This window comes from Tenebrio molitor, chromosome 2, assembly GCF_963966145.1.
Source record: "Tenebrio molitor chromosome 2, icTenMoli1.1, whole genome shotgun sequence".
In the NCBI taxonomy this organism is placed as follows: Eukaryota; Metazoa; Arthropoda; class Insecta; order Coleoptera; family Tenebrionidae; genus Tenebrio; species Tenebrio molitor.
This window is the reverse complement of record NC_091047.1, coordinates 29,160,981-29,176,156: the sequence shown is the minus strand read 5'-3', so window position 1 is coordinate 29,176,156 and position 15,176 is coordinate 29,160,981. Positions and strand designations below refer to the sequence as shown.

Below are 15,176 nucleotides of genomic sequence, written 5' to 3'. Positions count from 1 at the left end.
CAAAAATGGTTTGAATATTTTCATCGGAACAAAGTTAACAGGGGGTTGAAAAATTAGCATGTAAAACCCTATGGCCAGTCTTAAAAAAAACTCACTGTATAGATTCATTCTGGGTCACCTCTATACATATTTAAAAAAAAAAAAATAAAGAAAAACAGGAAAAATTAATCCAGTTGTGTTGTCGATATTACTATATTTTATTATCAGAAATTAATATGTATATCACTGCTCTCTATGGTGTACCCCAGACAGAGACCTAGATAAAGATCAATGCGTTTTATTAAGTACGAGTGAACTACCTACTTGCAGACATTCTATCGGAGATTCTATTCGAGCATTATTTGAACTATTCGACAGAATAGATAAAATGAGTAGTTCTCACGCGCAGTATCAGTGTGCATGAGTTCTACTGGAAATGTCAAAATGACAAACGAAGGTGTAATAACAATCAAAGTTCACCGAAATGGCAACATATTGAAGAGTATAAACGAACCTATTAATTTCAATAACAAAAATTGGACAAATTACACGAAAACTTTAAAAACCACCCAAAAAAATGTGAACGTGTACTTGACGGAGCTTGTGGAGAAAGAAAAATCTGGAGGAGGTAGGAAATGAATCAAAAACAGTTATTGTTATTACAAAGTCATTATTTAAATTTTTACAGAACAAATGAATATTGATGAAGGTGAAGGGAGTGACAGCGAAACAGATGAAAGTGATTCACTCAAACGAAAACTAGGAACTGTGGCCAACAAGAGTCCAAAGAAACCCAAAATATAATAATTTTGTTGTATTATTTTTGTAAAAGAACTATTGTTCAATAATCAGAATGAATTTGTTTTGATATTTATGTTTTATTTGGGCTAGTGGTGCCCTCTGACCCAATGACAGTAAATAATACTGAACGATCGCCATATTGTTTTAATCATCAAAGGGCATTGGATTGGACGAGCACAAGTAAATAGTGATTGGTTATCTGAGGCGGTCAATTTAGCTTTAAATATATCTCGCACAACTCAAAAACTCCTGAAAACAAACACAAAATGTCCGTTTATTACCTGAATACGTGAGTAGAACTGAAAATAACTCGAAGTTAGCTTACGTTTGTGTCGCAGGACTGAAGCCACGGAAGATAAAACGGAAACACAATGCGTTGAAGATCAGTGCCAAACGCAAAGCGAGGCCCAAAATGTCCTCAATCAATTCTGGCCCAAAGCTCTCGAAGACATCAAAGCAATACGAAATGTAAGTCTGTTGAGATGCTTTGCACATGTCCCAACGTACACACTTCTAGATGGACTTGAAGCAGCAAGTTCTACCCCTCGCCAGGATAAAAAAAATCATGAAACTAGACGAAGACGTAAAAATGATTTCGGCCGAAGCCCCCTTACTGTTCGCAAAAGCAGCAGAAATCTTCATTCAAGAGCTGACGTTGCGTGCGTGGATCCACACTGAAGACAACAAGAGACGCACCTTGCAACGCAACGACATCGCCATGGCCATCTCCAAGTATGACCAGTTTGACTTCCTCATAGACATAGTGCCTAGAGATGACATGAAGCCAGCTAAGCCGAGAGAAGATGCGACGCGCTCCTCTGGTTCGGACCAAGTCTACTACTTCCAACTTGCTCAACAGCATCATGCGAACCTGCAACAGAACACTGCCACGACGGCAGCGACGTCACCAACGAACGTCACACAAGCTCAGGGGGCCATACAGATAGTACAACCCCAGCAAGTACAAACCGTACAAGTCAACACAATCGACCAGGTTTGTAGCAATTTGTAGTAAAACGAGTGTTAATTTGTTTGTTGAAGAATGCGGCGAGTGCGTCTCCTCCTAACACGTCTGCAGCACAAACCCCAGTACTGATTCAAGCGGGACAAGCGATCGCCCAAAGTCAGCCCGGAAATGTACAAATCGTGCAGCAGATAGTAACCCCTAGCGGAGAAATACAACAAATTCCGGTAAGAAATTGTTGGGTTAGCTTGAACTGATTGATTCATTTAGAGATTTTTCAGATAAATCTGACTCCACAGCAACTGCAGATGATTAAAATGCAGCTACAAGGGAACACGTCGCAGCCCGTCATTATACAAACGACCCCCATTGCAACCTCACAGCCTCACCTGATTCAGGTAATTTGACACTAAAACGGTGAACAGGTTTGCTGTAAAAAATTGCCAAAGTAGTTACAAGAAATAAAATACTATAAATTACATTAACTGTCGAAATTACAGTAACAGCACCCAACATTATAAATGTAATAAGGTAAGCATGAGAGACTTAAGATTATGTTGATCAAAGTGAGATACTCTTTTAGACTTACCAGTAAAAATCCTCGTACAGTAACTCCAACCATATAGAGAGCTTAATAAATAAACAATAATCTGTCGTTGGATAGTTGCGGACACTTCGAAAAATCCAAAATTTTGGCGTTATAAATTGGTACTGAAATTGAAGTTTCTAACGAACCAGTGCCGTAGAATTCAAATTTTATTGCAAAAATAATTTTGTTTTCTTCTGGTCTGATCCCAATTTCCTCATATTGACTTTTTGACGATATAGTAGTCTGAGTCCAGTCAATATAAACATAAAAAAGGGTCCGACATTGCAAAAGGTCATGTAGTTCTAATTTTTTAATATGTTGTTTGGATCTCAGCCAAGAGTAAAACACCAAATTTGCAACTTCGAAAGATTTGTGCGCGCTGCGTGGTAGCCGAAGAACAACAAAATTTTGGCACTATTTTCAGTTGTTGCTCAATATCTCCTGAGATATGAGTCTCACAGAAAAAGTTGAAGTTACCTTTTTTAAACTAAATTAAATTCGCTACAGTTTGAGGCCCAAGCGAACTTTGTGCATGCAGCAGTTTCCGAGGTAGAGCTCTTTAAAAATTGGGTATTTTTTCCAAGAAGTAAAAATTTTTTGTTTACGTCTCTTATTTTATTAAATATCGTCCCATGAAAAAAGTCATGGGCAATGAACTTGAAATGTATTTATTTAGCTTTAAATTGAGATCTGACGGGCAGCTGCAGGTCCAATGCTTCTCTAAAAAGTGGCATATAACCAAAAACCTCGAAAGATGGAATTTGGGAAAAATAAATGAAAACAAGTTTTCAGCGCATCAAACATCACGTATAGGGCCTAAACCGATCAAATAAATTATTTTAACGTAATTTAGTATGTGTGGTTAACAACTTGAAGAGTCTGTGAACTTGGTGGAGAAATACTGCCCTCAGCGCCAGACTTGTTCTGGTTCTGATTGTATGGAAAATCATCGAACACCCCAAGTATGTTCGTTTGGAACGGGTTCATGGAGCAAGTGAAAAGTGGTCTTGATTTTGATCGACCGAGAATTATTTTCCTCTCATTCATTGGCGCGCTTTAATTTGAGGTCCGGCGGGTACATGTCCTGGCATATACAAGTATGTTTATAATGAACCCCATTTTTACGGTCCACTGTGCTAGCTCACTGCTGGAGATTCCACGCACATGTGTCAATCCACCCTCCACCGTAGCATTTCATAAACCACATCAGCAATCAAATCTGACCATAGGCCGGGCCAAAATTTATCGGATCGGCGGATTGTAAAATTTTGTTCTATGAATATCTTAAATTCAGTTGGATCAATCCGCTGTTCTAGAGCCATCATATCTTGCAAATATAAGTGGGCACTCTTTGTGAAGAAATAGTGACCAACTGAATGAAAACAAGGTAGCATTTTATCGATAGTATACAGGTGAAGGTTCTTAATCACCCTGACGCTCTGCCTGGATGAATAGTTTTACGGGAGTAGAGGTGTGAAAAGATTGGTCCCACAGCTTTGATTACCTTCCAAATTATGCAATGCAATTTTGAATTTGGCTTTTAGGCTTTGGTAAGTCCTATTTTCCTTTACAAACAAGATGAGAGACCTCTCAGTCTCACGTAGCTTATTCTCAGTTTCGGCTCTTTCTTTCCCACTCAAGTCTACCTCATCCAAAATAATGCCAGCCAATATCAGATTAGTCAAAATGTGTGCTCGTACAGCTCGTGAATATGCATGACCATTCAGCATCTTGTCCAGGTCATAAATAGCGCCTTCAAGCAACTCCCTGCCATTATTGCACCGATACAACCCATGAATGACATGAGGAGATGGAACTCTCCAAGCCTCACAACCACGCAGCTTAACTCAGAATGTTGGCGACCCTCAACAATATCTCTGGTCTTAAAGAACAGTGGTTCATCAAAAGTCACGAAGCAGGTTTTTTGAAAATGACCTTTACTTCTCTCACTGGCTTCAAAAGGTGATATGAACACCGTATCGTAATCAGTAGGTGGGGTGCGGATAAATGAGAGGAAAATAATTTTTGAGCCATAAAAATCAAGACCACTTGTCACCTGCTTAATGAACCCGTTCCAAAGGAGTATACTTGGGGTAGTTGATGATTTTCCATACAGTCAGAACAAGTCTGGCGCTAAGGAATGGAAAAGCGAATAAAATCATGTTGCATTTGTTGCGCAAAGAATTTGACAAGGACACGCTGTTTCCGTACCTCGAATGGAGTTCAGATCTGACATGTAGCATGTTGGTCATTTCTTCAAAGGTATTCATTTTTACTCACGATTAGCTCTAGCTGACAGGTCTCACAAAGCAACTTCATTTTATTACCGTTTTGTTTGTTTTTTTTGTACGTGTATTTAAAAAATACCCTGCATAATTGATCAGTTGTGATATTTATTATTGTGATAATTCAAAAGTTGTGCGCGAATCTGACTACCACGATTGATGTGAACGGAATTTACATATTACACAGTTTTAATTTTCCATTGATTGGCAACACTCAATGACAACGCCGCATTCTGAAGTAATCGACAGTCGCATTTTTTTCAGGTGGCTCAGCAAAATTCAGCGCCTCAACAAGTATTCCTAACGCAAAGCAACGGGAACACCGAGAGCGAATAGTGTAGTTTATAAGTCTGTATTTTGTTTTGTTTTTAATAAAACTTCGAAATTTTCTAAGTGAATTTGGGAAAATCATTATCACATGGTACGGTCGCAGTCAGTAAATTTTGGACATGTCATCGTGCTGTCATACATTCTAAAACGACCTAGTAGGAGCGCGTTCATAAATATTTTGGGTGGGTATAATGTATAAAGCTTACCCAAACACCGTTCATAAATTAAAATTGGGGGAATCATCACACTACCCCAGATCGTTCACAAATGTTTAGAGTGACACAAGGAGCGTGCCCATGTTACCGATGTCTAGCGGTACGGGAAAACTTACCCATACGTCAGATTTGACGTCTGTCAAGTATCTACCGGCAGTAAAGCGCCGGCGGCGTGAAAAAAATTACTATTTAACAAGTGTTTTTAGAATCTGCGTCTCTAATAGGTCTATTATTGTATTCAATTTGGAGTCGTTTATGGCTATCTCTTAAAGCACTCGTAGTTTAATAGATCTCTAAGAAAATTTGTATCAATATTTCAGTGTATTATTGTCATTTACACCAAAAAACTTCCAATATTAATGTTCAAACTCTACTTTTTAACATCTGTTGCAGATGTAGTTGCATCTGTTACCTTGAATTACCAATTAATACAAATATCCCTAGAATTTGAAAATTTAATTTTTTTATCTAAAAATTAAAACAAAGGTGCAAATTCTAAAAAATAACATAAAAAACTCGTTTTTATAAGGGCATTGGCGCACTCGTCCCATACAAAACTCCCCTACGGGTCGTTTTCTACACTTGGGACTCGTGCGCCAAATCAACCCTTATAAAACTCGTTCTTTAATATACTATTTTATACATTTCTTACTCATGTTTTCAATAATGGGGACAAACTTTTCGAAACTGGAATGGCTGACCCGGAAATGGATTTGAAATTGTCTGTTTTGCAACCACTTATATCCTCTTCTTCCCAAGCTGTATTGAATCCGGTGATTACAAATTTACAGCGGAAAAAAGTTTGCAGAACAAATTGCTCCAGAAATAATTAATTTTCTTTTTCTTTCGTCAAATTGCATTTTTAATCAGGTGGTTAAATAAATGACAATTAAGTGTGAGTTGACAATGTTGACATTTACAAAAACAAAAAACGCGCGTTTACCCGATTCCGTTCATAATGCCGGAGCGACATTGCAGTCACGTGATATTCCCCACACTCTACTTTCGCCCATATTTTATGAATGCGCTCTTGTGTATTAATAACCTTAATTTTGATTGTTGTGTCAATTGTCAGATTTACTGACAAAGCATTTAAGAAGTTTTAAAAATCAGACAAATAGAATACAACGAGGTTTTAATTAATAAAAACTAAAAAATCATAAACTTTTATTTTATCATCGCTCATATTGACTAATTGTAGATAAATTTGACAACAATCTCATCATTCCTGTGTGACAATTTCAATAAAGCATGAGTATTTTTTTATATGACAGAAAAATTATGTCCAAAATGTAATGAACGCAATAGTACCTACAACAAAAACGCGGTTTGCAGAGGTGCGTCCGAAGTGTGTGGTGTCGAGAGGAGAAGAAAAATCTTGCGATGTTTTGCATTCGATTCGTCACAATTAAATTCACCAAACACTGTTTTTAGATTGAATTTAGTTCAAACCATAACGCGTCTATTGTATTTTTATTACGAAAAATATCCTGGCGCCTCCATCATTTGTGCGAGCTGTTTGAATTCAAGTTTTTCGATTGATGTTACAATGTTACAAATGCGGTTTTTTGCATTCGTCGTAAAACATTTCAACGAAACGCCTTTAACAGCCTTTTATTGTGGTTAGAATTTCTGTTAGCTGTCAACTAAATGTTTTGCAAAATATTTTGTCGGCATAATATCCTTTTAAAATGGATACTGTTTAATCGGCTTTAGACCGACTATAGTTTTTAATGCTCGAAGGACCTTTTTGTTTTATTAATACACTGATTGGGTTTAACAATTTTATTTGTGAACTGTATTGTTACACGGAGTTGAGGGGTGGTCAGGTAGCTGACGCGACTGCCTCTGAGATGAGAGAAATAGTCAATTTTGACTTAAATTGTAAATAATTTTACAATAGGACAGCCAACCATCTTATAACTACCATAAATTATTCCATTATACCCTTTAATTTTATTGCCCCTTTGTTGTGCAGTGCCGACTCCCGACTCAAGGAAGGACAAACCGACAAACATCAGGTAAATACCGGGTGGGGCATCGTATACGCGCACGCGAGAATTCGCGACTTCTAATTAAATTAAATTGTCGAAATTTTATATACCTAACTAATTATTGATAAGGTATATTTGAGAATTTAAAAAAAAAATGTTGTTAATAAATAAGGCCGTAACAGTTTTATTAGTTTTCTGAAATTAACTGTTCATTTACCTATAAAATTTTTACACTAAATGAATCTGTATCTCTTAGCGCATCAAACCCTGAATTACAAATTTTGACTTGGTTTGCTAAATAATTCGCTTTTTTATTTAAACGCAAACCAGACGCCTGATTTATGGCACAATGGTATAATTTCCCAACAAAAGGTATTGCCGACCGTTTTAAACCTTTTTGCCATAAAATTGACAGTTTCCATTGTCACCTAAATTTACGACAGCACAAGTAGCAGATCATAAATAAAAATGATTTTGAAAGTTGAAATATAAAACTGCGTTTAACTCAAAATCTAATTGGTGTTTTTTTCCGCTGATTTCGTAAATAATTATAGGAAGTGAATCTGGGTAGGTTAGTATAAAAATCAGAATTTGACTTTTTGGTTGGAATTTACATTTAATTTTTTTTTTTGGCTTTGTTTGTAAGTGAAAAATTATCAAAAAATTATGAAATGTACCTTACCAATAGCCAGGTAAGTGTGAAAAATTTCGACAATTTTATTTAATTAGAAGTCGCGATTTCTCGCGTGCGCGTATACGATGCCCCACCCGGTATTGCTTTTTGCTGTGTTTTCGCCCTCACTTCTTATTATTATTTTTAAATAATAATTTCGGAATTACTTGATATATGATATCCCTAATTGCATCCAATTCAGCTGCAGAATAATTGCTATCTTTTAATTCCCTTTTTTTTTCCTTTACAAATTTTCCGGGTTTCGGTTCCAAATTTTTGAAACAGTGGTTTCGTTGACTCCCGTTAATCGGGCTGTTTCTTTACCGACAGCTTTACATCCCGATTCTAATACATTTTCGTAGACATTTCTTATAGGTAATTTCTTTAGCATCGTTAGAGTAATGCTTCCTACGTTTTTTTTTCAGTCCTGCTGTAAAAATTACAGGTACCGCTGTTATAATTTGGCATTAAAATATACACTCTTATTTATATTTTTTTACCTTCATTTTCCTCGTTATTATCAAAAATTGTTTCAACGTCGACCATCTTCTCCTCTTCGCAGTTCTCTTCAAAACGACGCCACATATTTAAAGTAACGCTTAACACTTTGGCTACTACGGGGATATTTTGAAAAATGTCCCCACAAACTACGACATTTTTTGTTTGTCTATATTCATTTGTAGTTAGAAAGGCATTAGAAAGGTGACCTAGGCGACATTTGTAATTTTTTTTTCGAAATGCTTCACCAATCTTTACTCACAAACTACGACTATCGAGAATTCCCTTGTAAACTACGAAAATCGTGTCCGTACAGGACAGGGTTCACAGTGGATCTAATTGAGTCGTGAAATGTGTACCAAATCTGACCACATAGTTTGCAGGTAAAGGTCGAGTGTGTACCAAAAATGGTACACATAGTAGCCAAAGATTATATGGCCCTTTAAAAGTATTTGACCGGAGATAAACGTTCCTTTTGTCGCAATTGCAGTAAGCGGTCAGCCCAACCATAAATCATGCGTCAGGCAATTCTCTGTTGTGAATTCCAGGGCCGGCCTCAAAACAAATGCGTACCGACGAAATTATATTTATTTATTAAATATACAATACTGTTGCAAATCATCTTTACTGTTTTCAAGGAACAAAGTACCTACTAAAGGGAATTTCGTTACAATAACAAAATTTACAATAAACAGCAAAAACATGTTCTATCACAAATTTTTAATCCCTGCCCTGAACGAAGGAAAAGGGATGCAGCTGCACGAGCCGAGACAACCATCTCAACGCCAATATTGGTTTCCATTATTGGGATAATTTTAGTGCTGCCATATAATCTTATACCTTAAGCGTTACTTTACCTACGAGTATTACAGGCAATCATAGGTATACCTGGTTGATAATGTTTTAATTTCTAGGTATGTGGTATAGATGGAGGAACTACAATAAACTCTATGACTATAATCTATGATTATAATATTAAAAGTTCAAATTTACCTACATCAAATTAACTCTGGGATTCAGATGTTTTTTTGCAAGTAATAAAAATATACAGGTATTTCACGAGTGATATAATGACCTCGATGGAATTGAAAATGCAACCCACAATACATTTGCAAAGCAAATTCTCCGCGTCCATATTCAGGTTTGCTTTGCATTCTTTGCAAATGGATTGTGGGTTGCATTTTCAATTCCGTCGAGGTTATTATATCACTCGTGAAATACCAGGGGGGCTTTATTTGAAGTCATTCGCAAAGTTGCGTGTGCGCAAATCAGCAACATGCGAATGGTATTGTGAACGGTCGCTTAGCGATATGCGCAATACGATTCCCGATTCGCATGTTGCTGATTTGCGCACACGCAACTTTGCGAATGACTTCAAATAAAGCCCCCCTGTATGTTTTTATTACTTTCAAAAAAAAATCTGAATCCCAGAGTTAATTTGACGTAGGTAAATTTGAACTTTTAATATTATAATCATAGATTATAGTATTGTAGTTCCTCCATCTATATCACATACCTACCTAGAAATTAAAACATTATCAACCAGGTAGGTATACCTATGCAAAGAATGCAAAGCAAACGTGAATATGGACGCGGAGAATTTGCTTTGCAAATGTATTGTGTATCTAAAGCAGAAAACATCTCATTTGAGTTTTAGCTTCGATTTCGCATTTTGCTCTGGGTTGATTTCATCAGATTTTTGATTTGTTTTCGTGTATGAAACAGTATTAGAGAGATCTAAACAGTTTAAGTGGTTTAAGTTTAAATCATGCCCTGTTAAGTATACCTAATATACTTTGCACAGTATAGACGAATTAAAATTTAGATAAACAAGTGAGTAAAATAACATTAATTTATTGTTTGTACGTATAAAAGCAACAAGATACATGGAATGTCTCCAATTAAAATATGTACGTTATAGATCTTTCAACAAAAATAACAGAACAATACTGCGTGAACACATAAAATAATAATACAATCGACTTACTGCTTACGAACTAGCAAAGATCGGAGAAATAAAAAATAACAAAAAAAGATAATCAGTCAAGGACACTTAAAAATCTAACAGTTGTACTTGGCAAGCAAACTCTCCCAAGAAACGGAATGAAAGAAGGGGTGCGACTTTAGATTTTCAGTCCCGTTGACGCCGAATCCCAACCGCTGTTGTGGTTCAAACGTCAACAGCTAAAAGTATAAAATAAATGAAAAGATTACTTTACTCCGTAAAATACCTGTCTCAACAAAGACCTCCCTTCTGGCGAAACGTATTTCGGTATCTTCAAATTGGTGTAGCTGGTCAATCCGTCTGGATGTATGGTGCATAAGGGCTGAAATCACACTGAAAGTGAAAACGCCATTTGAAAATTAAAATCGAGTAGTACCATTCCCACGAGCAGTTCGTACAGAATTGCACCGAAGCACCACCAGTCGACCGCGTCTGTGACAGGTTCAAAAGTGTAGATCTCGGGGGCAACATGTATTGAACTGACGCTGCTGAAAACGTCCAAAGCTTCGTTCACGTTGCACATGTAGGTCAGAACTAAATCTCCGTTATCGTCGATTAGGAGATTCTGAGATTGTAGATCGCTTAAAGTGATACAAAAACTTCAATATACAGTCGTGAGCAATACCGTCATTTTAAAATTTCGTGGCATGAATTAAAAGTTTTCCCTGCTAGATATGTCCATTGTCAACAAAATGGCAATAATTAAATCGTTAGGAACTGTTTTGAAAATTATTCGAAATCATGGCCCCAATATCATATTTTAATGAGGTAAGAGTAAAAGTAAAAATTAATAACACAGTGCTGCAAAATTTGATTTATAAAAACATGTTTTGGTTTTAATAGGATTTCAAAGTCTTTTTTAGGATGCTGATTTCAGATATGAACTTAATTTTTCTTTATCACGTAAGAGTGTTTTGGACAAAAATGTTAAAATACGACATACACCTAAATAAATTTTGATTTAAAATCGGCAATAATCGTAAGAAAATGAATAAGTATACTTTTCCACAAACTCCGTTATATTTCTTTGTTGTTTCTTGAACATTGAGATAAATTCATAAGGTCTTTTGACGACATTTCAAATTTTTTTGTAAATATTTATTTCGAAAAGGTTTCTTTGTACAAATACCATCGACAATAAAACTATAAAAATATTTTTTCACGATCGGGAGTAGAAATCAACTTCTCGGATGTCAACGTCGTGACAGAAGTAGAGCATTTTCTCCCTAGGGAGCAAATATTTGCAAATATTTGCTCCCTAGGGAGTTTTCATTTTTTTGACAGTTGTGACAAAAATCTAATGGGAGTTTTCATTTTTTTTGACAGTTGTGACAAAAATCTAATTGTGTTGTCAAGGCAACTACTAATTCGATTAAATTCATCGAAAGATGACAACTCATTTGTCATCATTTTTTTATTCTTAAAATTTGAGATTTTTGTGCTGTTTCTACTCTCTACCATGAAAAAAATAGTGTATATACTTCTGGAGAGAATGCTCATTTTTCCCTCGGTGCTTTGTAGCCCTCGGGCTTCGCCCTCATGCATTTCTCTCCCTCAATATATAATATACTATTTTTTGTTAATTTGCTTATTTTTTATTATTTTGTTGTTATCTACTATTTATTGCAGTGCTATCTTTGAATAAAAATTCAAATAAAAATTGCTTTATAAAAAAAATAATATATTCAAAAAATTGAAATTACGCTAAAACGGCTGGAAATACGCATACACAATGTTAATAAAAGTGGCCTTAAAATTAAATTTTACATTTATATCAAGTATAAGAAATGGTAGTTACCATTTAAAAAAATTAAGTTTTCGACATTTTTTGATTATCAATTTTGAATAAGTGCAGTAGGCGTGTGTAGCGCAAAAAATCGGACAAATCTTTGAGAATTCAGTAAAAAAAAAATCAATTATTTATTTCCAATGGTTCAGGAGTTATAATTTTTTTAATGAAGCATTGCAACCCCGCTTTTTTGCGAAAAAAATGAGTGTTAATAGAAGGGCGTTATAAACTCAAAATTTAATGTAGAATCCAAATATGAGATCGAAATGGGACCTTTCTATTTAAAAAAACAAAGATGGCGTCGATTTCCGTTATTTTCGCGTTATTTTCGCCATTTTGAAAATATTTTATTTGAATTTAGAGCGGTCGACTGTAGTCGGCTACCAATTTTCGTATTAATACGATTTTGGGAAATCAGAAAGTTTCTAACGAACGGGCTACGTGAATCACCCTGTATAAGTATCATATTAATATGTTTATTTTAATTCGCGTGGTTAACGAAGACGATAGAAGTTTTACTTCAATCGTGCACTTACGTGGGTGAGGCCTGAGGCACACATTTTTTTTTAATTTATTAATTTACTTTAGACAATGCCCGCCAAGACAACAACGTGAAAAACTTCTTGATTAACATTTCAGAATTGTGAAATAATCCACCATCCATTCATTCTCACATTCTAAAGAAATCTCAATTTTTTTTTATTCACAAATTTACGAACAATAACTGCCGCTTCTTTACTCACCAACATGTAACTCCCAAAGCGTGCAACTTCTCCAAAGCCAACAACAACTGTGCCGACCACTTCACTATGTCTTGCATCGGAACGGTGAAATTCTGGATCACATCGACGTCGTCAACGTTCGATATTTCACTGTATTTCCTCCTGTTCGCACCTGCAAACTCGTCGCTTGCTTTGTCCGCCTTTGATGCGTTATTGATTTGCGAAGACTCCATTAATAAGTCCACCCCTAGAAGTCTCGTTGGCACCGGTTCGTCCATTAAGTTCCTATTCGTACCGGTCAAATCTTCAAAATTGACTTTTTCGTAGCTATCATCGCTCAGAGGTTCATTTTCCACGTCTCTTGCACTCTTAACAGTCTTTCTTTTGCTGGCGGCGTAATCGTTGATTAAGTCGCTGTAGCTGTGTTCCGATTCCGGATCGGAGAGTTCCATTTCTTGGACCCGCTTCAAGATTTGGTCGTTGCTGTGGCAAAACACGTCGTCGGGATTCTCTGAGCGATACTTTATGTAGTCCCACAGCTTTTTTCCGCTGAAAATCGAAATTTCCACCAACTCGTTCAATAACTACTTTCCATCAACTCACCCACAATACTCTAGAACTAAAAATAAGGCGTTTTCGCAATTGTAGTAGTTGTACAGTTTCACCATGTAAGGCACATTCTCGGGTAGGATCAAATTGTCATTTAGAAACTTCATGGTTTTGTGTATAACCTGAAAGTGAAGTGGTGTTAGCGAAGCCCGACTTATTGCCCAACTAACTGTACCCACTTTTATATAAAACAGCTGCTGCAGCTCTGAGTGCAAAACAAGCATTCCAGATGCAATTATCCTAACAACTTTATATTTGTATAAATCTGAGATTGGTCGTTGTACGTGGAGGTCCTCATTTTGGGGACTTTCCTCGGCTTCAGCCTGAAAAAAAAAAACAAAACACTAGAGAGGAAACAAAACAATTACAGACCTCACTATTTGTCTCAGATTTTGTATCTCCGAGGTAAGATACATATTATAAATTTTCTCAGCTCTGATTAAATACTTCTCGGTTTTGTAACGCACCATCTGTCTCCTGTCATAGTTTTTATCATCTACGGAAAAATTAATTAGTTTTAATAAGACTCGAGTCCCAGAATACCTTTCCCATATTTTAAAAGAATGTCAATTGCCGCTTTGTAAGCGGTGAAAGCTTCCTCGTACTTCCTATCATTTTCTAGCTCCACTGCGATACTAACGTGAATAGAAGCGTCCACTAAGTAGTGTGTGTCATCTTCGGCGCATCTTGGAGTGTTGGGTGGGGTGGGATATATCTGAGCGTCCAGAAGCGTGATGCTGTCCGTCGTAGTGGACACACTTATCGAATCAGAATTTTTTGAATGGTGAGAGTTTGTAATTGACGCGTTCAGACTCGATCTCGACTTGGACATCGATTTCAAGTTGTGTTGAGACACCGAATCGGTCAAAAAATCGCTACTCTAAAATAGATCAGTTTATATTTTAAATAGAGGAATTTAGTCACTAACAGTTGTAACAGAATCTGTGTCGCTGATGGTACGCTCATCATCCGAATTGGCTACAAAATATTCAGGATCTTCAGGTAGATTCAGGTCGGCTCTTATAGAGTTGATGTTGCTGTTCAGGTGCTCTACTGGGGTGTGACTACACTCGAAAAACTTGACAAACACAGTTGAGGAGAACAGTTGTGGGTGATAACCGACATATTCCAAAAAGTTCAAGATGCTCTGTCTTCTCTCTTGGACTGTCTCTTCGTCAAATCTACACAGGTGTGTCAATTTGTTGATTTAAACTGAATAGTACTATACCTCTTGAAAAATGTCGAACTGGGTAAGCTTGGATACTTGTCTTTTATGTTCAATTTGTTGTGCAAAACTTTAATTTCTCTGTGGAGTTTCTTAAAGTCGTTGAAGCGTTTCCACACTGTTATTTTTGTTATTGCATCTGGACAAGCCTCAGGATAAAGCTGCAGATTTCACTATTGATAATCTCAAATTACTTAAATATTTGACTACCAACCATTGAAATGACTTTGTAAATTGTAAACCCCTTTCTGTGTTTGCTTATGTCGGGAATATCAAAAATGCGGACCCAGTTATCACCGTTTGAAACCATTCTGGGCGGTATTTCTATTTAATTTGAATAAACATTCTCGGCACAAATGTGGTTGTCAAAGTGACAGCGATCAGCTGCTTTGGAAGTGTTGTCAACAACTGACGCTTACTCATATCATATCAAATGATTTTGAATCGATTTTAATTGTGTTGTAATTAATAACCTTTGGAAAATAATTCATCATTAGA

At 36.3% G+C, this 15,176-nt stretch overlaps 2 protein-coding genes across 3 annotated transcripts; one reads left to right on the top strand and one right to left on the bottom strand.

The window, feature by feature from the left end:
* Positions 1 to 315: 315 nt before the first annotated feature.
* On the top strand, positions 316 to 5,016 carry LOC138124567 (nuclear transcription factor Y subunit gamma-like). Its single transcript, XM_069039657.1, has 7 exons — positions 316 to 607; positions 668 to 1,069; positions 1,119 to 1,248; positions 1,298 to 1,774; positions 1,822 to 1,971; positions 2,026 to 2,142; positions 4,883 to 5,016. The coding sequence occupies exons 2-7, from the start codon at positions 1,047 to 1,049 to the stop codon at positions 4,952 to 4,954; spliced, it is 969 nt and encodes a 322-aa protein (XP_068895758.1). The 5' UTR covers positions 316 to 607; positions 668 to 1,046; the 3' UTR covers positions 4,955 to 5,016.
* A 5,150-nt stretch (positions 5,017 to 10,166) lies between these two features.
* Positions 10,167 to 15,113, bottom strand: LOC138124553 (ribosomal protein S6 kinase-like 1). Of its 2 annotated transcripts, XM_069039632.1 has the most exons (11): positions 14,893 to 15,108; positions 14,682 to 14,839; positions 14,382 to 14,634; positions 13,997 to 14,333; positions 13,831 to 13,949; positions 13,633 to 13,776; positions 13,448 to 13,575; positions 12,866 to 13,393; positions 10,710 to 10,914; positions 10,560 to 10,655; positions 10,167 to 10,512 (listed from the first exon to the last, which is right to left on the bottom strand). In XM_069039632.1, exons 1-11 carry the CDS (start codon positions 14,986 to 14,988, stop codon positions 10,390 to 10,392), a joined length of 2,187 nt encoding a protein of 728 aa, XP_068895733.1. In that variant the 5' UTR covers positions 14,989 to 15,108; the 3' UTR covers positions 10,167 to 10,389. The 2 variants fall into 2 exon arrangements, 1 of the variants encoding a protein (XP_068895733.1); XR_011157197.1 differs by lacking the exon at positions 10,710 to 10,914 and having other exon boundaries at positions 14,893 to 15,113.
* Positions 15,114 to 15,176: the final 63 nt, after the last annotated feature.